We start from the raw sequence: 25,745 nt of genomic DNA, 5'->3' as shown, positions 1-25,745 counted from the left end.
TTGCCTAGATCAGGGGTGCTCATTACGTCGATCGCGATCTACCGGTCGATCGCGGAGTTAGTACTGGTCGATCGCAGCGTGACAGTAAAAAAAACATTTGTCAGCCTATCAAACGTCCCGTCACTTGATTGACATACAGGGTAACCATTCAGATGACAACTGAATTTTTACCTTTAGGTCGCCGTACATGTGTAAACAACTGCGCTAAACGCAGCAAAATTTACAAGCTAGTCAGCGAATTACCTCAGATTTTAAGCCCTTGCTAAAACAGATGGTGATCAAAATGAGTGAGAATCCTGGATAAAGTAAGGGGGTAAAACATATTACTTTCATACGGAATGGGAAAATGTGGAGCGGCATTTTCGGACTGTTCATGGAAAATACGACATTGACTTCCCGCCGAAAAGCCAGCTGAGAAAGAGAACGGTGGACGAACTAAAATCCCAGTTGTCCGGACAGCAGTCATTTTTCACTCAACATACTTCAAAAGCGAAAGCCGCCACCGAAGCATCGTTCCGGGTGAGTCACGCCATTGTTAAAAACAATAAGTCCATCCAAGACGGAGAGATGGTAAAAGAAGCATTCGTTGAAACAGCTGACTCCTTGTTCATAGACTTTAAAAATAAGGCAGAGATATTATCTTCAATCAAAGCTCTGCAGCTGTCTGCGCTGTGAAGCCATGGCTGAGGATTTAACCCAGCAAATGTGGACATCGGAGATTGTGAGTGTTCTCACTGCTGAAGTCCAGGGCTCATGGGCAGTTCTGTAACTTACTCACACAGGAAAAGTACCCCAACATGAGGAAATATGCTACCTCCTTGACTGCATTATTCGGCTCCACTGATTTATGTGAGTCAGCCTTTTCCTACATGAAGATCATTAAGTCCAAATACCGTTCCACCATGAATGATGAACATTTGGAAATGTGCTTGAGGCTGGCTGTCAGCAGCTACTGTACGGACTATGCATCCCTGGCTGATTCAATTCAGTGCAAGTCATCAAAGTAAACTCAGGTAATTACAAAAAATGTTCATAGTTATTTATTATGTTATGTATATGTAGTTATTATGTGTGTTGTGCAATATTGGCTTATTCAGTTATGCAAGGTACATCAACATACATTGTACATACAACGATGAGAAGGTTTCTTCAGCCGTCATCTGTACAAATTTGAGAACCAAATTAAGAACCACCACAGACGTATTGTACATACAAAGAATCCTTAAAACATTTGAAAATAATTATGTTTTGCATTTTCGTGGGTAGATCATTTTGACTTGGTAGTTTTTATAAGTAGCTCGTATGCTGAAAAAGTGTGAGCACCCCTGGCCTAGATGGTGTTGAAGGCACTGGAGAAATCAAAGAACCTGATCCTCACAGTGCTCCCAGCATTCTCCAGGTGCAACAGCGCCGAGTGGAGGAGATAGATGATGGCGTATTCCACACTGATGCTGGGCTGGTGGTCAAACTGTATTGGGTCCAGTGATTAGCTTGCCAATAGTCACAGGTGGGCGAGGACGAGTTTCTCCAGCGTCTTCATTAGGTGAGACGTCAGTGCCACTGGACTGTAGTTGTTGAACTCCTTCGGGTGGGCGATCTTGGGCACCGGGACCAGGCATGACATTTTACACAGCTGTGGAACTCTGCCCAGTTTAAGGCTTTGGTTGAACTGGACAACAATAATAATAATACATTTTATTTTCAACTGCCTTTCAAAGCTCTCAAGAACACTTTACAGTCACAGACAAGCATAAAAAACAGATACAATAATTAATAAAATACAATTATAAATAGAAATAAAACTGATGTTGCCCAAACTTGCTGCCTTCCTCACTTTCGTCCTCCTCAGTTGGTTCCTCACCTGTGTGGTTGTGACAGACAGGCCGGAACCAGGAGGCAGAGTGGCGGTTGGGGGGAAGAGTTCAGAGGAGTTGTTTGTTGCTGGAAGCTGATAGTGACGTAAGGCAGGAAGGGGAGGTCCACAGTGAGAATGGGTGGTGTTGACGGTGGGGCAGGGACGACAGACTTGTGCTTAAACAGTTGAAAAAGCGTTTTAATTCATCTGCCCAGTCCTTGTCTTTCTCATTCAATGTCAGTGGGATTTTTTGGCCTGATATTTTCTATCATACCCTTCCAGACACCAGTGACATTGCTGGCTCACAGCTGCTCCTCCATTTTCATCCTGTAGGCATTTTTCCCTCTCTGATCTTTGACCTCAGTTGGATCTGCATGGCTTTCAGCTCCTCTCTGTTCCCCGACACAAAAACCATTTTCTTCTCCTTCAGGAGGGCTCTGATGTCGTGTGTAATCTACAATTTGTTGTTGGAGAAACACCACACGTTCCCAGTGAGTATTTCTCTCACAAAGTTTAGATAATCCGTGATGGTGTTGGTGAGACAATCAATGTCCTCCCCATTAACCTCAGTGAATAGCTGCCACCTACTTGAATCAAAGCAGTCCCACAGAGCCTCTTCTGCTTCTGTGGACCATCTTCTGACCGTGTGGGTCACAGCTGGTTTCCTACGCACTAAGGGTTTGTACACAGGCTGGAGAAACAGCATATTGTGGTCTATTCTTCCAAGAGGGGGGAGGTTATAAGCATTCTTAGCATTTGCATAAAACAAGTTCAACATATTATTGTCTCTGGTACCACAGGTTAAATACTGTGTGAAGTTTGGGAGGGAAGACTGCAGGGAGACAAGATTTGCCCTTTCTGACAGTCAACAGGGCTACGCCTCTGATGCCCTTTTGCCGTCAGCGTGTGTGTCTGGAGTAAGCGACAGTCATGTTTCCGTGGAGCAGCAAACTGGTTTCACGATTCTCCGTCTGATGTTGCGTTAGCGTCGCAAGCTCGTCCATCTTCTTCCGGAGCGATCTAACATTCCCCATAATGACAGACAGGAGGACATGTTGGTATCTTCTCCTCCGTCTGCGATGGTCCTTGCCGGCCCGAGATCCCCGTTTTCTCCTCTTCAGCTTGTCGCGGATGTCTGGTTTGGCGGCCGGAAGCCAAACCATGTTTGGTCAATTTACATCAAATAAACGTCATGTGTTTACAGGTGAACAAATTACGTTCTACCTGGAATGAAAAATAGTATCCTGAGGGAGGAAGAGCAAACATGGAGATTATACTTCTGAGAGACAGTCCCTACTTCTTTGAGATATTAATTGTTGAAAGCACGTTTAAAAAAAATATTTTGAGACGTACTTTCCTGTTCTTATCATGAAAGGATATTTACACTTTCTTTTTCCCATCTTTCAGCTAAAAGTCAAAGTCAAAAGTCAAAGTCAAAGTCAGCTTTAATGTCAAATATGCTAATATGCATGACATACAGCACAGATGAAATTACTGTCCTCTCGGACCCAGCGTGCAAGGCACCTATAATGACTTTGACAGACATAATAAACACGAAAACACCAATTTGCCGGGAGAGAGAGGAGCTGCTGTGTGTTCACGCGCAGAATCACGCCATATTGGGGAAAAAAAACAAACTAAAAAATAATATGACAACACAAAGACACAGTCATTCATCTGTAGCACTTTCTGTACGCTCTTTGTGACATGAAGCAGTTATAAGCATCATTGTCAGCAGTGGATCGGGGACGTCATGGTGGAATTTGCACGTCTACTACAAGCTAAATGTTGAAAGCAAACACGAAGCTGTAGCATCCATCTAAAATTACTCTAGCTTACACCCCGTACCCACCCATATATACCCATGTTTTTGTTTTTTGTTTTTTTTTAACTCAGATTGACAGACTGGTCTTTCCCTGAAGCATTGTGCTACTAAACTGTTTAATACAGTATGCTGGAGAAAGTGTGATTGGTGGTACACGCAGCCAGTAATGGAATCGCAGCAGGCAAGGACGGGCGTGCATATTTGATGACTAGCAAGGTGGCAAGAAAGCCTCATTTGCCGACTTGGTGTTGCCAATGTGATGTCACCTATTCACCCGGTGACCTTGTACAAATGGCAGGCAGATGGACACAGCCGCCCCGATTCCCCTTGCACACACAACTACACACTTCTACACACTTACACGGACACACACACACACACACACACACACACACACACACACACACACACACACACACACACATACACAACAAATTTGGAATAAGTACTATTCCGAGCACTGAGTAGAAGCAGCCCAGACATGTGTGCATTGAAGCGTGACCTCCAACTGAGTGCAATAAAGTGAAAATGGCTGTTTAGTGAAATGGCACCCCCACCTCCCTAAGTCCTTCCTTCATCCACCTTTCATCTCCCCCTGAGACAATGAGTTGTGGTTTAATTAACTCTACCTTAATAGATGCACAGCATGATGGTGGGGGCAAGAGGTGTTTTGCAGGTTTGTGGCATGTGGTGCTATGTAATAGCATTGGTCCGAGGGAAGGATAAGCCAAACAAGCCATCGACCGTTCCAAAAAAACATTTCCCCTGACTTTTGACCGACAGACTGAAAATATGTTATGAAGTGCTGTGGACAAAACGTTCACATCAGTTATTACTCCCACAGTGCCAAAGTAACCAAAACATTGGCCAAAACCCAATTGTTAGTATAGTATAGTATAGTATAGTATAGTATAGTATAGTATAGTATAGTATAGTGTAGCATAGCATAGTGTAGTATAGTGTAGTATAGTGTAGTGTAGTGTAGTACAGTGGGACCTTGGCTTCCGCACTTAATTGGTTCCCAGACAGAGTGTGTAAAGTGAAAAGTGTGTATCCCAAAAATTAATTTCCCATAGGAAACCATTAAAATGAGAATAATCCGTTCCCAGGTTTCCATAAAATACAAGTTTCAACTAAATAAGCCTTAAAACAATATACCTTATTCCATGTATAATAAATGTGCTATTGTATTGTAATGAAAGGAATACACTGCACTGTATAATAGAGTCTTTTTATTTACCTTTGTGATGGTGGTTGATGGCTTCATGGAATGGGGTGGCAGGTCGGAGAGAATTGTTGTTTGGAAGGAGTTACATTCCATAAAGACTGTAATTAAAGAAAGAAACTGTACTGTATTATAACGTCGTTTTATTTACCTTGGTGATGGTCGTTGATGGCTTGATGGAATGGGGTTCAGATTTCTCTTCCTGTGTTATGAGTGTGTATGAGTGGTTGCACTCATTTGACGACAATGAAGTTAAAATTCCTTGTATCAATAAACGGCGAACTTCCAGGTTGCCGCATGACGACATCAGAGTGAATTAGCTGTGCTTTTTCGGATATAATTGCTTTATTCACGCTGTCGCCGGCTAGCTGCTTTTCGTTAATCCAAATTAACAGAAAAATTTCAACCTCTTCTATTGCCCGAGACCGTTGCTTTGACAGCACGGAAACACTTTTAGCAACACACGCACTTTTAATGGCTTCTTTGTTGCGAAGGATGGTAGCAATGGTGGTTCAACAGCCCAGTAGCATATTGCTACTGGGCATTTAAATCAGACAAACGCACACCTCGTTCGTGTTTCTCAATGATCTCCTTTTTCTCCTCGACTGTAATATGTTTTGACTCCTTTTCTCTGCCTTCGACGGTTGTTGGTATTAGTTTAGCCCTATGCTGGAGGGTTCTGACAACTCCTAGTTTGTGTTGTGTTAGAATTGAAAAGTAAGTATTGGTCAGTGTGTGTACCCTTCCTAAAGACTTCTGTTTTTAGCGCTCTGTCGTCTTTTATAATTTGCAATCCAAAAAGGCTAGTTGGTTCTCTTTAATGTCCTCGCGACTAAATTTAATGTTGATGTCTACCGAGTTAAGGTGATCTGTGAAGGATTGAATTTCTTGTTTTTAATTATGACGAAAGTATCGTCCACATATCTAAACCAGTGTCTAGGTTTTGTCCCCGGGAAGGATGTGAGGGCCTGTTTCTCCATCTCTTCCATGTACAGATTAGCCACTATGGGTGAACCTGGTGAGCCCATAGCACAACCATGAATTTGTTTGTAAAAAAATTCCCGAAATTGAAAATACGTAGTATTAAGACAGATTTCCAATAATTGGCAGATGTGGTCCGGTTTAAGTTTGGTTCTTTCATGCAAAGAAACATCCGCTATTAGCAGTCTCGTCCTCACCACTGAGACTGCTGCTGGGGTTGGGACAGATGTAAAGAGAGAAGTCACATCGTAAGATGCCAATGTTTCCTCATATGAGGTCTTTGATCCTCTCTACAAACCCTGTGGTGTATTCTGTGTTACCAACCAACGGAGCTAAGATAGTTTTAAAATATTTGGCTACATTGTATGTAGAGGAGTCAATGCTACAAACAATGGGTCTGAGGGGAAACCCTTTTTGTATTTTTGGCAGGCCATAGATACATGGCGTGGCCTCTCCCGGGTATAATCTAAAATACATCTGTTTGTCTATATGTTTTTCTTTCTCTAACTTTTGGAGACAGTCTATCATTTCATTCTTGCATCTATTGGAAGGGTCCCTTTTTAGTTGCTCATAAGTGTTAGAATCACTGATTAACCTATTTATTTTGTCTTCATAATCAAATGTGTTGAGAAGCACTGTACACCTACCCTTGTGGTGTGCTAGTCATTCTGGCAGCAGTCATAGCGTTTTAACAGTAACCAAAATGGTAACTTTTCATAGCGGTTCAAAGTACTCATGAGAGATAAATATATAAATTATATTTGATGTTCTTCTCTCTGAGAAAGACTCCTTCAAAAAAAAAGTTTGTTTTTGACTACATTGTACTTTGCGGACGTATCTCCTACGATAAACGAGGCTCCACTGTAGTTCTCTGATAAGCGTATACTTGGTTACATACCAGAGAATACATTTCTCGCTACGAGGTCCAAATCACCACAGTTATTAACAGAATAATACACAGAGCAATAAAACCATCAATAAATGATAAATAAAAATACGTTTAAAATGTTTGTCACGAATTGCAGGCAACAGAAAATAATAATACATGACATTTTAAGCGCCTTTCCAAGCTCTGAATGACACTTTACAGTCACAGACAAGCACAGTATATAATATATAGAATACAATCACAAATAGAGGACGAGATATTTCTGCCATTGTAGTTCTTCTAGCGGCCGTGAGAGGGAACCAAGGGACGAACACCGACTGAAATAATATGACAATAGTAGATTGACGGTAGAAAGTGAGCCGTGAATGCCATTCTCCGTTGTACCTCTTCTGATCGGTCGCCAGAGAGCGCCACAAAACCGTGTAATGAAGGAAAGGTTACAGCAGTCATCTCAATGACATACAGTGGGGCCTTGGCTTACGAACTTAATATATCCCAGACAGAGTGTGTAAGGCGAAAAGTGTGTATCCCCAAAAATAATTTCCCATAGGGAACCATTAAAATGAGAATAATCCGTTCCCCGGTCTCCATAAAATATCATTTTCAACTAAATAAGCCTTAAAACTACACACAATATACCTTATTCTATGTATAATAAATGTGCCATTGTATTGTAATGAAATAAATATACTGCACCATATAATAAAGTCACTTTATTTACATGTGTCATGGTTGTTGATGGCTCTTATTGACACCTGCTGCTTTCTGACTTGTAAGGTCTTACGAAACTGAGGCATCACATTATCATTCATCATGTTGATGATTCTCATAGCCACAGCCTTTTCTGGATGGAACTGTTCAATAAAAGCCTGCACATCATTCCACTTTGCCAACATTGCCTTGATGCTCTCACTTGATGCTGCAGCCATCGCCTCCTCCTCACCCTCAGATGACAACTCCTGAATGGTTTGTCCTCTTGAAGGCAAATCAAATCGCCTGTGTTGGGGACCTCTTTATGGTCAGCAACAACACACGGCTTCTACCCACGGCTGGTAGACAACACTCGAACCAAAACATCCCACCGGTGCCTCCAAAATATCCACTATGGTAAGGGAGATATGGTGTGGGATTCAGAAAAAAAACCACAAGACAAGCGGTGGTGTACGTCTCTACTCAACAAGGTTTACGCCAAATGCAAACGTATGTGCACAACAACTTCCTGTCCAACAATTTTAATCGGTCGGACACGAAACACTAATCAAAGCAGGCGTTCCTTCTTTAAATAAATATTTTAGATATATATCATTTGTAAACCAATGTAGCCACAAGGGGGCACAAGCCAGTGTCTTATTGTGCCGGTCCCAAGCCCGGATAAATACAGAGGGTTGTGTCAGGAAGGGCATCCGCCGTAAAAATGTTGCCAAAACAAATATGCGAATCGAACCTATGAAGGGTCAGGGTTTAAGTTGTTCTATCATGGTGAAGACAGAAAGAGAAATGGAGTTATCTTAAAAAGGAGTTTGTTAGGAATGTCTTTGAAGTAAAAAGAGCATCAGATAGAATGATGAGTCTGAAGCTAGAAATTGAAGGTGTGATGTTCAATGTTGTTTGTGGGTATGCCCCACAAGTAGCATGCGAGCTGGCGGAGAAGGAGACATTTTGGTTGGACTTTGATGAAGTCATACAGAACATCCCGAGAAGTGAGAGGGTTGTCATTGGTGGAGACTTCAATGGACATGTTGGCGCAGGAAACAAAGATGATGAGGAGGTGATGGGCAGGTTTGGACTCCAGATGAGGAATGCTGAAGGACAGATGGTGGTTGACTTTGCTAAGAGAATGCAAAGGGCTATTGTAAATACTTTCTTTCAGAAGAGACAGGAACATAGGGTGACCTATAAGAGTGGAGGCAGAAGTACACAGGTAGACTACATTTTGTGTCAACAGCACCATCTAAAGGAAATCAGTGACTGCAAAGTAGTGGTTGGTGAGAGTGTAGCAAGACAGCATAGGTTGGTGGTGTGTAGGACGCTGGCAGTGAGGAAGATGAAGAAACCAAAGACTGAAGTGAGGACAAAATGGTGGATGTTGAAAAAGGAAGAGTGTTGCATGATATTTAGGAAGGAGGTAAGACAAGCACTGGGTGGGCAAGAGGTCATTCCAGATGACTGGCAAACTACAGCGAACATAATCAGACACACGGGTCGGAAAGTACTTGGTGTATCGAGTGGAAGAAAGGTAGATAAGGAGACTTGGTGGTGGAATGGGGAGGTGCAGGAGTGTATAGAGAGAAAGAGGTTAGCAAAGAACACGTGGGACACTGAGAGGACGGACGAGAGTAGACAGCAGTACAAGGAGATGCAGCGCACGGTTAAAGTAAAGGTGGCAAAGGCCAAACAAGATAATTTGTTTAGTCTCCCCAATGTATTGTTTTTTTACAATTTTCATTCTTACATTGCGAGACAGAGAGACAAAGATGGTAAGGACCTGCAGCAGGTTCGGGTGATTAAGGATAGAGATGGCAATGTATTAACAGGTGCCAGTAGTGTGATGGCAAGATGGAAAGAGTACTTTGAAGAATTGACAAATGAGGAAAATGAGAAGGAACAAAGAGTAGAAGACGTGACTGTTGTGGACCAAGACGTAGCAAGCATTAGCGAGGATGAAGTGAGGAGGGCACTGAAGAGGATGAAGGGGGGGAAAGGAACTTAGGCCTGATGATTTACCAATCGAGGTATGGAAGTGTCTTGGAGAGGTGGCGGTGGTGTTCCTGACTTGGTTATTCAACAAGATCTTAGATGGTGAACAGATGCCTGAAGAATGGAGACAAAGTGTACTCGTGCCCATTTTTAAGAACAAAGGAGATGTTCAGAGTTGTACTAACTACAGAGGAATAAAGTTGATGAGCCATACAATGACACTCTGGGAAAGAGTAGTTGAAGCTAGACTAAGAGCAAAAGTGAACATTTGTGAGCAGCAGTATGGCTTCATGCCAAAATAAAGTACGACAGATGCAGTGTTTGCTTTAAGAATGCTGATAGAGAAGTACAGAGAAGGTCAGAAGGAATTGCATTGTGTCTTTGTAGATCTGGAGAAAGCGTATGACAGGGTGCCCAGAGAAGAGCTGTGGCATTGCATGAGGAAGTCTGGAGTGACTGAAAAGTATGTTAGAGCGGTACAAGACAGTATCATGACTGTAAGACAGTTGTGAGGCGCGCTGTCGGTGTGACTGAGGAATTCAAGGTGGAGGTGGGCCTCCACCGGGGGTCAGCTCTGAGTCCCTTCTTGTTTGCTATGGTGATGGACAGGCTGACAGACGATGTTAGACAAGAATCTCCTTCGACCATGATGTTTGCAGATGACATTGCGATCTGTAGCGAGAACAGGGTACAGGTGTTAGAGAAACTAGAGATGTGGAGATATGCCCTGGAAAGGACAGGAATGAAGATCAGTCGCAGCAAGACGGAATATATGTGTGTGAATGAGAGGGATCCAAGTGCAAGAGTGATGCTACAGGGAGAAGAGATAAAGAAGGTGGAGGATTTTAAGTACTTGGGGTCAACTGTCCAGAGCAATGGAGAGTTTGGAAAAGAGGTGAAGAAGCGTGTCCAGGCAGGCTGGAGCGGCTGGAGAAAAATGTCAGGTGTGATGTGTGATAGAAGGGTTTCAGCTAGGATGAAGTGTATAAAACGGTGGTGAGACCAGCCATGATGTTTGGACTGGACACAGTGCCACTGAAGAAAAGACAGGAAGCAGAGATGGAGGTAGCAGAGCTGAAGATGTTGAGGTTTTCTTTGGGAGTGACCAGGTTGGATAGGATCAGGAATGAGTACATTAGAGGGACAACACATATTAGAGGCTTTGGAGAGAAAGTCAGAGAGACCAGACTGAGATGGTTTGAACATGTCCAGAGGAGAGGGAGTGACTATATCGGGAGAAGGATGCTGAGCCTTGAACTGCCAAGCAGAAGACCGAGAGGAAGACCGAAGAGGAGGTTTATGGATGTGGTCAAAGAGGACATGAAGGTAGCTGGTGTGAGAGAAGAGGATGCACAAAACCGAGATAGATGGAGGACATTGATTCGCTGTGGCGACCCCTGAGGGGAAAAGCCGAAAGGAAAAGATATATATATATATATATATATATATATATATATTTTTTTTTTGCATATCACTTTGCTTCCTGCTGATTTAATATTTAGACTACACAAATGGAGAACTGAACCAGGAAGAACAACATTAATCCAACATTGGTGCCGTAAAATCTTGGCTGGCAGATGCAGTGGCTGGAAAAAGGAGGGGGGGTGGGATTTTTTTTCCTGACTATTTTTGAAGACAAAGAACTCCTGATCCTGGCTGCGAAACACTGCAACCAGACCAGCAGTTCTCCAATTGTGAAGTGTGAGATATATATATATATATATATATATATATATATATATATATATATATATATATATATATATATATATATATATATATATACAGTAAAGTCTCATTATATCGATATCGGATATATCGATAGTCCCGGTTATATCGATATTTTTTCGGACTCCTTTGAATATCGATATAACGAGACTTTACTGTATATATATATATATATATATATATGTATATATATATATGTATACACATATCTTTTCCTTTCGGCTTTTCCCCTCAAGGGTTGAGATATGTATGTATATATATATATATATATATATATATATATATATATATATATATATATATATATATATATATATATATATATATACAGTAAAGTCTCGTTATAACGATATTCTCGGGAGTCCGAAAAAACATCGATATAACCGGGACTATCGTTATATCCGACCCTGCGCGCATGTAATTTTCTCCTTGCGTTCATATATATATATATATATCAGCCGGGCGTGCCTGTGCGGGTCTTTGCAATTCTCTTTGAGTCTGTGAGTCCGAGATGAGTGATTCTCTCTGTCCCACGACAGCTGCTTTTATACCATTTTCAAGTGTGTGATATGCGTCAGGGTGAGACGCACATCAAGGAGATCAAGGAATTGAAAGACATTAAAGCCACATTAAAGACGCCATAGATAGATAGATAGATAGATAGATAGATAGATAGATAGATAGATAGATAGATAGATAGATAGATAGATTTGATCCGCATGTTTGTTTTGGCCAAGCTTTTAAGTCGGATGCCCTTCCTGACACAACCCTCTGTATTTATCCGGGCTTGGGACCGGCACAAGAAGGCATATGTCTCTTTGTGGCTACAGAACAAGCAACTCGCTCAGTAAAAGGCTCCGAAACACAAAATGGTAATCGGCACAGCAACATTCAAAAAAGCAAAAACTATATATGAGCCAAAAAAGGACAAAGAGAGAGCGAGCGGGAGGGGCAAGCGCCTCTCTTCATGTATACATTCGAAGGTGTGACATCATTTCAAACAAGCCTATCAGCTAATGGTGATATTGTTTAAAAGTGTCAATGAGCTACAAACGATCTAGAAGTGGGAGATTACAATCAAACCAAAACTAAGCATACAAAAGTGATATAGATATTTAAAGTGTCAACAGATGTTAAGAATGTGTTCATATAGCGAATTGCCCTAACAATCCGAATCAGAATCATCTTTATTGCCACGTATGTAGAACACACAAGGAATTTGGTTCCGGTCGAACACGCTGCACTAGTATCATCAGCAAAAAAAAATGCAAAGAGGCACTATACAATTCCATTTGGGCTACTGTTCAAACAGTTAATTTACTTACTATTTTACTATTTTACTTATGGTTTTATTGTTATGTGCTTTGTTTTATTGTTTTTATTGTAAAGTGTCCTTGGGTGTTTTGAAAGGCGCTTGAAATAAAATGTTTTTACATCATGCCATTGTGCACTGTCCCAATCATTTTTTGCGGCTGCACATGCACAATTGTGGGATCGATTGGACTAAGCCATCAGTTGATTTTGCCATGCCTACTGTTTAAGAAGTGCCGACTGATTACAAACCACCCATAATGCCTCTCCTTGAAAACATTTGCTTGAAGGATGTACTGTCAGAATATCATGACCGAGGGAAGGTATTTAGTAAGGATTTAGCCCAAACGTTACATCGGCTGTACCACTGATCTTCTCCCTAATTCTGCCCTCCCTAGCTCGCACATCATTCAGATGTCTCAACTGAATCACTCAATCTGTAAGGCCGTGCGTAGATTACCGTAGACTCAATGAAATCACAGTTAAAAATAAGTTTCCATTACCCCGACTTGACTCCACTTTAACACCTTGACCTCTACAGTCCGCAACATTTTTTAAAAACTTGACCTTCGCAACTTAATCCGCAACAGGGAGGGAGATGAATGGAAGACAGCATTCAAGACCTTTCTAGGGCATTTTGAGTACAGTACCTGGTTATGCCTTTTGGATTGACCAATGCACCAGCAGTCTTCCAACATTTCATTAACGACGTTCTGAGAGACATATTCAACATTTTTTGCTGTGTCTACCTCGAACACATAATGCATGTTAGAAAGGTATTGCAACACTTACTAGAAAAACCACTGACATGAGCTTCCATGTAGTAAAGAGACAGGTTATTGGCCAATAATCTTTCATGATCAGGATTGTTTTGGTTGGCTATCCTGGGTGAGTCCCATCCATCAGCAACGGGTTCAGTTGTGCTGCGGGACGCTCATGGAGATCTACTCGTGGTTTCAGAATCAGAATTAGAGTCAGAATCATCTTTATTGGCTAAGTATGTGAAACACACAAGGAATTTGTCTCCGGTAGGACACGCTGGACTAGTATCATCATAAAAAAGACATGACAAATAAGTATAGAGGACACGAACAAAGGTGACTCTAATCTAATATAATATAATATAATATAATATAATATAATATAATATAATATAATATAATATAATATAATATAATATACTTTTAAACCACGACTGTGTTTTTTTGGTAACCATTCAACCCATGTTCAAATTTATATTCCCTCTCGTTCCCTCAGATCCTCCTCCTCCCTACACATCTGTGCCCCCCCAGCCCATCTCAGCACGATGGGGGACAAAGCTTTCAGCTGCTCTGCCCCCAAATTCTGGAACTCAATTCCTTCCAATATTTGTAACATCGATTCTCTTCCCACCTTCAAATGCCATCTCAAAACCCACCAATTTAAAATTGCTTTTTCTGTCTAGCTCTATCTCTTGTTTATCTTTATAATTGTATTTTATTTATTGTATCCTATTTATAATTCTATTTTATTTATTATCGTATCGATGTTTGTCTGTGACTGTAAAGTGTCCTTGAGAGCTTTAAAAGGCGCTTAAAATAAAATGTTTTTATTTTCATTATTATTATTATTATTATTATATTCTCTGTATGTAACCCCTCTGATTCAGGTTGATTGGGTAGTAGCCTTCCAACAGAGCCATGTTATAGCATCACGTCCATCTCCGCTTTGTTCCAGCACCTGACGCAGACCTTGTTTGGTAGGCGATGTCATCCGTTTTATTGTCTCTCATCATTGTATGAGGTAGGCATTAACGTGAAGGGTCTTGCACAAGGACCCACACAGAATGGTGTGATGTGCTAATTTTTGGCCAAAGTGGGATTCGAACCCAACAGACAAGCAGAGAGAGACGCAGAGATAGACAGGCAGGCAGACAGACAGACAGACAGACAGGCAGACAGTCACAGACAGACAGACAGACAGACATAGATTCCGATAGTATGAGGGGCAGCTGTGGTGAAGGGAACTGTTGTACTGTACATTCTGTGTATTATGCTGAACATTTTTATTCCTCTTGAGCATTGTGACAGAAAGTTATGTGTGACTGAGAAGTATTTGGAACTGTTTATTATTCTTTCCACCTTGACCAAGGCCCCTGTTCCATCGGAATATAATTATTCTTATGAAATCCCATTGCCTTTAAGATAAAACCAGTGAACATTTCTTTCATGAAGGCCAAGCCCTTGTGACAAACAAACTCACTGTTCATATAGTGACCCTAACGTGTTGATATTGCTTTATTGTCTGTTCTGATTTCTGGTCCTTCCAGTCTGCTGTGAGTTGCAAACAAAGAAAACTTTGTAACGCCCAGGCAGGAAATGGGTGTGTTAGTTTGAATATTTGAGACAAGTCAGTCTTCTTAACGTATCAGAGCAAAGGACGTTCTTTGCCAACTAAAGTTAGAACATCTATTTGACTTGTAGTCGCTCAAAAGTCAACAGCAACATGTGTATTGCCTTGCTTGTTGTAGGTGTAGTTATCGGGGCCGCTTGCATTTACCATCAGGTTGTGGTGAAGGGAAAGGAGTGCACGAGCAAAGCAAAGCTAAATGGGAAGACTGTGATTGTGACTGGTAAGAATATATTTTTCATTGGCTTCAACTGAAATTGCACAAGTCACTTACTTCCACTGTGTCTATCGGGGTTACAGTTCAAATGTATTTCATTGTTGAAAAGTGGTCAGGAAACTTTCAAACTATGAACTAGAAACACTTAACTTGTGGTTATACGTAATGAAAATATGGTAAACAGGTGTAATTTTCCACTATTTTCCTTCAAATATACAAAGGACATATGTTTGTTGAACACATTTTAATCATGTGCAATCAGTTTATACATGTATGTATAAATTAAATAAATCCAATGAATCCAAAGCATTTTTTCAGTGCAGAAGGGATCACATTGTTATTTACTTTTTCACATCAAACAGCAGAGGAAAATGCAACCCAAGACAAGTTAGAAAGAGTTAGGATATGACTTGGACTATAATGACAGAGTTCCAAGCTAATACCAACAAGCGTTGAAGGGAGAGAAAAGGAGTCAAAACATGTCAGGAGAGCGCTCACAAACTGTAGTTACCCTCAGTGGTCTTTTAAAAAATGTCAAAAGAAATGAATAGAATCAGAATCAGAATCATCTTTATTGCCAAGTATGTAGAACACACAAGGAATTTGTTTCCGGTAGAACACGCTGCACTAGTATCGTTGTCAAAAAAACTGCTAAGTGGCACTATACAGTTCCATTTTGGCTACTGTTGAAAGAGTTCAAAGAGTTAATGGCTTGGGGGAAGAAGCTGTTTAAATGTCTGCTGGATTTGGTGCGCATGGATCGGTAGCGCCTGCCTGAGGGGAGTAGCTGGAAATGGTGGTGGGCAGGGTGCGGAGGGAATGAAATAGGGAATGAAACTAAAAATTCTGAAGATACTAAAAGGAGAGAAATAGCAGTACCTTACATTGCAGGAGTTTCTGAAAAACTATGAGTCCTTTGGCAACACAAAATTGCTACTTATTTCAAACCGATATAAAACACTTTAAAGGACAACCGATGCCTGCGGACAAGTTGTGTCCATAATTTGTAAAATCGCTTCAAATGATTTCTCCTGAGCGTATTTTACAAAGATTCCACCGCATATAGCTATATTTTACGTTTTAAAAGTCGCGCTGAATATTCCGAAAGTCTTGTTTTTGTGTTGGTGACGAGTCCTGACGTCACGTCACGGAAGGAACACGCCTGACCGAGAAAGGACATACTGTCGCAGTCCTTTCATCACCTCAATGCATTTTGCGGTACTTTGTTTGGTCTGAAAACTTCGTGTTGATCCGTGTTGATAGCAAGGAACAAGGAAAACATAAATAACGCGATGGTTGATATTCGCTGACAAAAATGCCAAGGAGAAAAATCACCCTCTTTCCACGGAGCTTTGTCGCCATCTTGGGTGCTACATTTCTCTCCAGATGCCTTAAAATGACACAAAATAAATTCTTTAATCGATTGCAAACATGTATGCTTTCCTCTTCAGAACTATTCGAATCATATTCATAACTGTATGAACAACAAGAAAGCATTTTCTCAGAATCTGAAGCCATTGTTTTGATTCTCGAGCAAGGCAGTTTGTGAAGGAGTATCCTGGCGTAACGTCACGAACAAGGGGGCGGGACCTTCTGAAACTGGCCATTTCCGGTTTCAAATTGAAGTACAGTGAAACCTCAACTTACGAACTTAATTGGTTCTCAGACAGTGTAAGGCGAAAAGTGTGTATCTCAAAAAAAAATTCCTATAGGAAGCCATTAAAATGGGAATAATCCATTCCCGAGTTTCCATAAAATTTACTTTTCAACTAAATAAGCCGTAAAACTACACACAACATACCTTATTCTATGTATAATATATGTGCTATTGTATTGTAATGAAAGAAATACACTGCATTGTATCATAAAGTCACTTTATTTACATTTGTGATGGTCATTTATGGCTTGATGGAATGGTGTTGGAGGTCGAAGGTCAAAGGGAATTGCTGTTTGGAAAGAGAGGCACATTACATGAGGACTGTAATTAAAGAAATAAACTGTGCTGTAAAATAAAGTTTTATTTACCTTTTTGGTGGTCATTGATGGCTTATGGAAGGACAGTCACCATCCATAAGGACTGTTGGTAACTTAACCTCTGGTGCTGTTCGGTCGTGTGCTTCCGCCAAAGTTCACTCCGCCAGCCATGGTGGGTGTGTATTATGAAAATAGTGCTTATTATAAGGTTTAATTTTCATAAATTTGCCGTTTGTAAGATGAAAAGTTTGTAAGATAAGGTGTTTGTAAGTTGAGGTCTCACTGTAGTTTTTAGACACTTACATTTTTATTGCTGTTTTGCATTTGACTAAAAATATCATCATCCGTGTTTTGGGTATTTTAGATGCTATAAAACGTTTTTCTGATGTCAGTTAGGAAACAAAAAAGTGATGTCGGTTGTCCTTTAAGGCAAAAATTAGTGCATCCAAAAGATAGGCTGCCAAATGAAAAACAAAGTCATATAGTTTTTTTCAATACATGGTAAAAATGAAAATTGTAAAGAGCAATACATTGGGGAGACTAAACAAATTCTCAAAAAAAACTTTATCAACATCGCAGGGATTATACTAGTGGGCCTCAATCTGCAGTACATTTGAACCTAAAAGCTAGCAACCACACATTTGACGACAGTGAGGTTAAAATCATAGCGAAAAAAAATCGATGGTTTGAAAAGGGAAGTAAAAGAAGCTATTTTCATAAAACAGCAAAACCCTTCACTAAATCGCCATGGTGAGGAGAGGCTTAATTTTGATCGTTCTTACAACAGACTGCGTAGACCACATAGGCTTAGTTATGCTGATGAGGTGATACCAGAGCAAATGGGGCAATCAAGCCAGTCGTAGATCCCATAATCAGGCAGGACAATAGAAGTAATCCGTGTAGCCTCAGGGAATATTCCTCTGCTCTCCTCAACCTGAGAACAGGGACCTATTATAGCAGAGTCGGGCACGACACCTCTGGACAGTAGGGATATCTATCTATCTATCTATCTATCTATCTATCTATCTATCTATCTATCTATCTATCTATCTATCTATCTATCTATCTATCTATAGAGAGAGAGAGAGAGAGAGAGAGAGAGAGAGAGAGAGAGAGAGAGAGAGAGAGAGAGAGAGAGAGAGAGAGAGAGAGAGAGAGAGAGAGAGAGAGAGAGAGAGAGAGAGAGAGAGAGAGAGAGAGAGAGAGAGAGAGAGAGAGAGAGTTTTAGTTCGCTGACAAAGCCTCTTGGATGAGAAGTGAAACGTCCGATAGCTTCAAAGAAGTACAGATGACGGCTGAAGAAACCTTTTCATCGATGGACCACTCCTGTACGACCGAGAGCTTCCGCAGACGTAGAGTTCCAAACAGTTTTTGTTTTCATGTTTACTGTCCATCCATTCATTTTCTGATCCAATTAGCCTCGCAATACTTGAAACCGGAGTATGCGGACACAGCATGCGCAGGCACACGGAGAGCATCCAAATTAGAATCGAACCCCAGAATTCTCCACAATCAAAGTCAAAGTCAGCTTTATTGTCCAATATGCTAATATGCATGACATACAGCACAGATGAAATTTCTGTCCTCTCGGACCCAACGTGCAAGGCACTTTTAATGACTTTAACAAACATAAACACGAAAACGGCAATTTCCCGGGAGAGAGAGGAGCCGCTGCGTGTTCACACGCCACCATCTGGGGAAAAAAAACAAAAATAAATGATATGACAACACAAACACAATGAGGACGATGTACAAATCCATTTCTACCGTGCCACTCTCTCTCAATCATGCCACTCTTTTTTTTTTTTGCTTGATCTCATAAAAATTGCACATGCACGTTTGCATTTTTTCCCTGCAATATCTAGAACTGCTCATGCCAACTGACAGCAAATTTCACATTCAGTTCACAAACAAACAAAACTTGATGATAATGTTCTGTCATCCCAAGGTAGCAACACGGGCATTGGTAAGACTACAGCAATAGACTTGGCTAAAAGAGGAGCCAGAGTCATTCTCGCTTGTCGTAGTCGTCAGAGAGGAGAGGCTGCACTTGCAGATGTCAAGAGGGTAAGACATTTTTCTCAAGCTTTGTTTTGCAAACAAAGTTGTATGATGCATTTTTAATTATGTAACCTGTTTATCTACGCTGAAAGGAGAGTGGGAGCAATCAGGTCGTGTTCATGCAATTGGATCTGGGCAACCTCAAGTCTGTTCGCAGCTTTGCCGAAAACTATTTAAAAACTGAACCCAGACTCGACATTCTCATCAACAATGCAGGTAAGATAATTCCTTACCTTCCATGCTGTTGAAAGTGGTCACTGTGGATGTGTCGATGTTGCTCTTTTTTTTTAACCTGGAACGGAGAAACACCTCTTGGTTATGAGTAAAACAAAATAATTCTCTCAGATTTGTGGACTTAATCTGTTCTTCAGTATTGGTTAACAAATTATTCAGATTTAAGATATATATATATATATACTGTCGAGCGGACCGGTGCATACTAGCGGTTCAGCATCCATTACTTTCATTTTTTTAAATGAAATTATTATTACAGTGATACCTTGGCTTACGAACTTAATTGGTTCCCAGACAGAGTGTGTAAGGCGAAAAGTGTGTATCCCAAACATTAATTTCCCATAGGAAACATTAATCCTGGACCTGGGAAAGGAATAATCCGTTCCCAGGTCCCCATAAAACGTAATTTTCTACTTTCTAAGCCTTAAAGCTACACAAAATATATCTTGTTCTATGTATAATAAATGTGCTATGGTATTGTAATTAAAGAAATAAACTGTACTGCATCATAAAGTGGTTTTATTTACCTTTGTGATGGTCGTTGGTGGCTTGATGGAATGGAGTGGCCGGTTTCATCAGCATTAAACACTTGATGAGGAACGTAGCCTTCTTCTTTCACCATCTTGAGGAATGATTCCTTGTAAGCTTTGGCAGCTTTATCGTCCGAACTGGCTGCCTCACCATGACGAATGACACTATGAATCCCTGTACGACGCTTAAAGTTCTCAAACCATCCGTGGCTAGCCTTGAAATCATCAATGGATGACAAACTTCCAGGTTTGTCTCTTGATGATGTCCGAGTGAAGTTGCCGCGCATGCTTCTCTGCGATAATTTGACCTAGTTCCCATCAATTGTGTTCTGTTTAGCTGGGTTGATAGCTTAATGCATCAAGTGTACCGATGGCTTGTGCGGGTTATTTGTGGAGCCTGATTGATGGGATATTTTAAACTTGCAGTCTACACTCTGCCTTTGAACTATCAATAAAGTTGAAACGAATTTCACTGTTTTCGATCCATTTTCTCACTCTTTCTCTCACTCTCTCTGTCGTCTGCCTATCGATTTGTATTTGCCGCTCTGTGTTTCTGTAACCCCCCCACCCTCCTCCTCACTGCTGTGTTCTTGACCAATCACGTGGGGCTTTAACAGAAGACAGGGCGGGGAATAGAGGACAAAAAAAAACACGTTGGCTGCCATTTCCTTGTTAGGACCAGGGACTTGTTCGCGAACGACACATCACTCATTGTGGCGCTATGTGTGGATCCCGAAAAATAGTTTGTATGCCAAGATTACATTCTCGTGAATTTAACGTTCGTTTGTTAGCCAAGGCGTTCGTAAGCCGAAGTATCACTGTATTTTGGGGGATTGGGGCAACTCTTGTATTTTTCTGAAAAGCAATTATTGACTGCATATCCCAGTTTATTATTAATTATCCCGTTCAGAATTAATGCCAGAGAACCCAAGAAATGTGACATATGGGTTTTTTTTTCCCTCTCATGTCTGGACAGAATTCAGCTTCTTTGTCATCCCTCACCACATGCACGAATCCAAATTAAATTTCCCGGCAGAGGGTCCAGAATTCCATTCATAGTTACCCAGACCATAACTGTGACTATTCTCATTCATCCAAGTATATAACCTCATTCTCAGTGCATGGAGTTCATCACACCTGGACTGTTCTGGTTGTCTCAAACTTTCACATCTTGTCCAAGCTGGAATGAGAGTGAATGAGACAGAGACCCACCTATCACCCAGTTGAAAGCGGCTAGCAAAAAGACACAAGCAGTGATTATTGTGAAGCATATTGACTTTAATTGTCAAGATAGAAAGTAGACATAGAACACCTTTAAAATATTTAATACCGGTAACATGAATAGAATCCAATTAAATACAACATTGCATTTCTCTTTGAGACAGAAAATATAATTGTCGACCAATCAAGCCAATTATATTGACGTAATTGCATATTTTAAGCTGTTGTGCCAAGTCTGACAAAGAGGAACACGTACCGTACTGTGGTTTCTGTTCTAGGAATTTATATGCAGGGACGAACAGAAGATGGTATTGGCTTGATGTTTGGCGTCAATCATATTGGCCACTTCCTCCTAACCAACCTTTTGCTGGGTCGACTGAAGGAGTGTCAACCAAGTCGAGTGGTCAATGTGTCATCGACGGCACATAACTTTGGAAAAATCGACTTTGATTGCCTAACTAATCACAAAGCTCTGAGACAAGGGGCATCTTTCTTGGAGCTCCTTCAAATCTACTCTGACAGCAAGTTGTGCAATGTCCTTTTCACCCACGAGTTGGCCAAGCGACTGCAAGGAACCAAAGTCACATGCTACTCCCTCCATCCAGGTTAGTGGTGAGAACATAACAGTTTCTCAGTTCATTCTGACGAGAGATATCTATCCATATATTCATTCATTCATGTTTTCAAACCGATTATTCCTTCCGCACTTAAAACGGTGCGGTTGTGCCGAGTGACAAAAGTAGTCAGACAAGATTACCCTGAAGGGCTTTGGACAAGATGTAATCAGTCCCAGGAATGTCGCTGAATTTGTGCAGCTTTTCTATCTCATTGGCGTGTCACACAAGGCCCTTTTTGGTTATACTGAAACTGTGTCGTATAATTTGATTAAACATAAAATATATGTATTTCAGTGTCTGAAACTCATGATGAAAAGTTTGCGGACACCAGGGCAGAGTCTGCCCGGGCATGAAGTTGTCTGCCCCATACTTCACAACTTGAAACACAATAAGACGACTAATAGCAAACAAAACCATTGGTGCAAAGTATAAAGGATTTTTTAATTAAAAGACAACCAACCGTGACGTCACGGTAGGTATCGTCACCAACTCAAAAATAAGAATATTCAGCGCGTCTTAAAACATAAAATATAGCTATATTCGGTGGAATCGTTGTCAAATACGCTGAGTAGAAGTCATTTGAAGTATTTTTACAAATTATGGACACAACTTGTCCGGAGGCGTCGGTTGTCCAAAAGGATGTACCTCCGACAAATGCTCCCTTGCTTAATTTATGGTCAATATCCCAAGCTGAAGATTTTGCTCCAGTTGTCATTTGTCCATACACTGTTCGTCATGCTGGACAATGCAATGTTTGCGTTGCGTTTTCTGCTACAAGCTACATGAACTCCTCTTTCCACGATGCTTTTAATAATAATAATAATAATAATAATAATAATAATAATAATAATAATAATAATAGGGCGGCCCGGTAGTCGAGTGGTTAGCACACCTGCTTCACAGTGCAGAGGTCGGCAGTTCACGTCCCGGTCCGGCCTCCCTATGTGGAGTTTGCTTGTTCTCCCCGGACCAGGGTGGGTTTTCTCCGGGTCCTCCGGTTTCCTCCCACACTGCATGGCAGGCAGATTGACCACTCCAAATTGTCCCTAAGTGTGAGAGTGACTGTTGTATGTCTTTGTGTGCCCTGCGATTGGCTGGCAACCAATTCAGGGTGTCCCCCGCCTCGTGCCCAAAGTCAGCTGTGATAGGTCCGCGACCCTAATGAGGAAGAAGCAGTACAGAAAATGGATGGATGGATAATTTCTAAGCGCTTTTCAAAACTCTCAAGGACACTTTACAGTCACGGGATAATGTACGTTGACGTTTTGTAGTGTCATAAATGTTGTTAGCTTCTTTTGAATCTTTCTTCTGGGGCTGAGGTTCTGTGCATCTACTTTGGAAAATGATATGCAAATGCACGACCTGAAACGCTCGGGAAAGTCCGGAAGCACAAAGCAGGCTTCTGATTGGCCACCGTGCCGAGTATGCAAATTGCCAAACAAACCGAAATTTCCAAACTGAATGAAGATTGTGAAGTCGGAATAATTTATTCCGATTTCGAGATCTTCATTCAAATGTTTGCCTTCATTCAATCAAGCAAACGTTTGGTTAAAAAAAACCTTTTTTTTTTTTCCTTGAAGAAGTTGTCGGCCACCCGGGCGGAGACGTTTTGTAAGTTGTACGCCCGACGTAAAAGTTGCACGCATCGGGCGTCCGGGCAGACGTTATTTCAGACACTGTTTATTTATTTGTTTATCTGCTTGTTTGTTTGTTCATTCGTGTGTGTGTTTATTTATTCATTTGACTCTTTGTTTGCATGTGTTTGTTTAGTTATTTACTTCTCACCGATTTGATCTCATCCTCCCCCGTAGCATGATCCCATGTGATTGTATGATATATATTTTTTTTGCTGTGTTTTTTTCCCCCCAGGAGCTATCAACTCTGAGTTGGCCAGGAACTTCAACACATTGGTCCATATCCTCTTGAAGCCCATCACCGCCTTCTTCTTCAAAAACACTGTCCAAGGATGCCAGACCACACTGCACTGTGCTCTGCAAGAGGGAATTGAACCTTTCAGTGGGCGTTATTTCTCCAACTGTACTGTGCGAGAAGTCTATTCGAAAGCAAAGGATGACGGGGCAGCTAAGAAGTTGTGGGAAATCAGTGAGCGAATGTGTGGTCTCGCATAAATTCATTCCCATGTGAATGAGAATTAAGTGGAGGATTCTGTATTGTCGTTTTTGCTCAACTGCTTCTGACAGAAGCCGTAATGTCCACATTAAAGAGCTAACAATTTATTTTGGTTCTGATAATTGAATTGTGCCCACCAAGATCATCATCTTGATCACTGCGGTTGGCTGATGTATTGGCTCCAGTATTTATTTGGTATCATTCGAGACCAAAATTTCAGGCATCGCACAGCTTTACTTTTGTCACGTCCAAACAAAGCCAAAACTGGAACTCAAAGCGCAGGTCAAAACAGGACTACAAAGTGAAATTAGAAATACTCAATTTGCGAATGTGCTGAACATTAAACAAAACAAGAATCATAATACTAAAAAACATCGGACTGAGAGCAACAACAGAAACAAGTATGACGAGATCGAGAACGAGAAATACAAAACTTGAGTAAGACCAGTGATGAATCTTTTTCTCTGGTTCACGGCTCGTCACGGTGTGAGATGGTCGTAAAATCAGCAGGAATCAAGGTGATGAACAAAAGGATTATTTTACTCTTGTAGACAGCAGAGACATTGTGAGGTCGAAGTAGGATGGCCATTGAGCGAGAAGCTTCTGCTCTCCCCCCACCCGAAATGTTTATTTATACAGAGGGCGGGAATGACATCTTTTCAATTTCAATCTTTCAATCAATTTCAATTTTTCAATCTTTTTCAATTGCTGCTGTGGACTGCAAATTTCCCCATTGTGGGACGAATAAAGGTTTTCTGATGCAATTGGCCGTTCCCAGGTGGTTGCAATCACCTTCTCAGAGTCAATTAGTGGTCGCCCAACTCTACTGGTTTGGACGGGGAGAAATGCGCACCTTTCTCTCATCCAAAATCCAGAAAACACAAAATGATTTAACATTTCTTTTGACATCATGACATGATATCGGACTGAAATAAGAAGGGTTGAGCAACCGTGCACACTACAGTTATGCAAGGTTATAGAATAAACTACATACATATATAGCAGGGGTCGGGAACCTTTTTGACTAAGAGAGCCATAAAAGTAAAATATTTAGAAATGTTTTTCAGCGAGAGCCACACGCATGCGCGCGCGCACACACACGCGCACGCGCGGCCACTTTTCAACCAAATATCAGGATGTATTGTGGGTGACCGGAAAATCATAAAGGTGAGTATCTCGTTAGGCAACATCACCCCCCAGTGGAACCACGGCCGGGTACGCTATTTTCCAATGGCGTCATCCTACACCAGGGGTCGGGAACCTTTTTGACTAAGAGAGCCATAAAAGTAAAATATTTTAAAATGTTTTTCAGCGAGAGCCACACGCACGCACACATACAAATGCTCACGTGCACGGGCACGCACACACACACGCGCACGCGCGGCCACTTTCAACAAAATATCAGGATGTATTATTTAAAATAACTTTGTAATAGTACTCACCGTTAATATGGATGGTTTTCTGTTCCTCGTGTTTGGTAAAAATCCAGGAAAACGATCGGAATGAAATTCAATTTGCCGGTCCAGAGGCGAAGTTACTGCTAGCTAGCCTGCACACGGCTCATAAGCTTCCACACTTGCTATCTGCAATCTACTTCTCGCAGAAGTATGTCGATGCTAACGTTAACATGGGGCTTGTTAAAATGTCACTGACGTCCGACTGGCATCGATGGTATTGTTTCATTGCAAATTAGAATCAGAACATTTTCTCTCCTCTAATGCTCCGGTGCATTCACGCGGAAGTGCACAAGTTGGGCTCATTTGCAGCCCCAACGGGAAATGAACGACGAAAAAAACGACAATATGTATTATAATATGTAATATTTATCGGCGAGCCATATGCAATCATCAAAAGAGCCATAT

At 41.2% G+C, this 25,745-nt stretch overlaps 1 protein-coding gene across 1 annotated transcript; it reads left to right on the top strand.

Annotated features, from left to right (window-relative positions):
• Nucleotides 1–14,889: 14,889 nt before the first annotated feature.
• LOC148887976 (dehydrogenase/reductase SDR family member 13-like) lies at nucleotides 14,890–23,990 on the top strand. Its single transcript, XM_089014241.1, has 5 exons — nucleotides 14,890–15,122; nucleotides 19,039–19,157; nucleotides 19,244–19,367; nucleotides 21,415–21,741; nucleotides 23,623–23,990. Exons 1-5 carry the CDS (start codon nucleotides 14,996–14,998, stop codon nucleotides 23,880–23,882), a joined length of 957 nt encoding a protein of 318 aa, XP_088870367.1. The 5' UTR covers nucleotides 14,890–14,995; the 3' UTR covers nucleotides 23,883–23,990.
• The last annotated feature ends 1,755 nt before the right edge of the window (nucleotides 23,991–25,745 follow it).

Source organism: Hippocampus bargibanti, linkage group LG14 (genome assembly GCF_051943395.1).
Source record: "Hippocampus bargibanti isolate YZ-2025 linkage group LG14, ASM5194339v1, whole genome shotgun sequence".
In the NCBI taxonomy this organism is placed as follows: Eukaryota; Metazoa; Chordata; class Actinopteri; order Syngnathiformes; family Syngnathidae; genus Hippocampus; species Hippocampus bargibanti.
The sequence above is the reverse complement of the archived record's forward strand: the minus strand, read 5'-3'. Positions and strand labels throughout refer to the sequence as shown.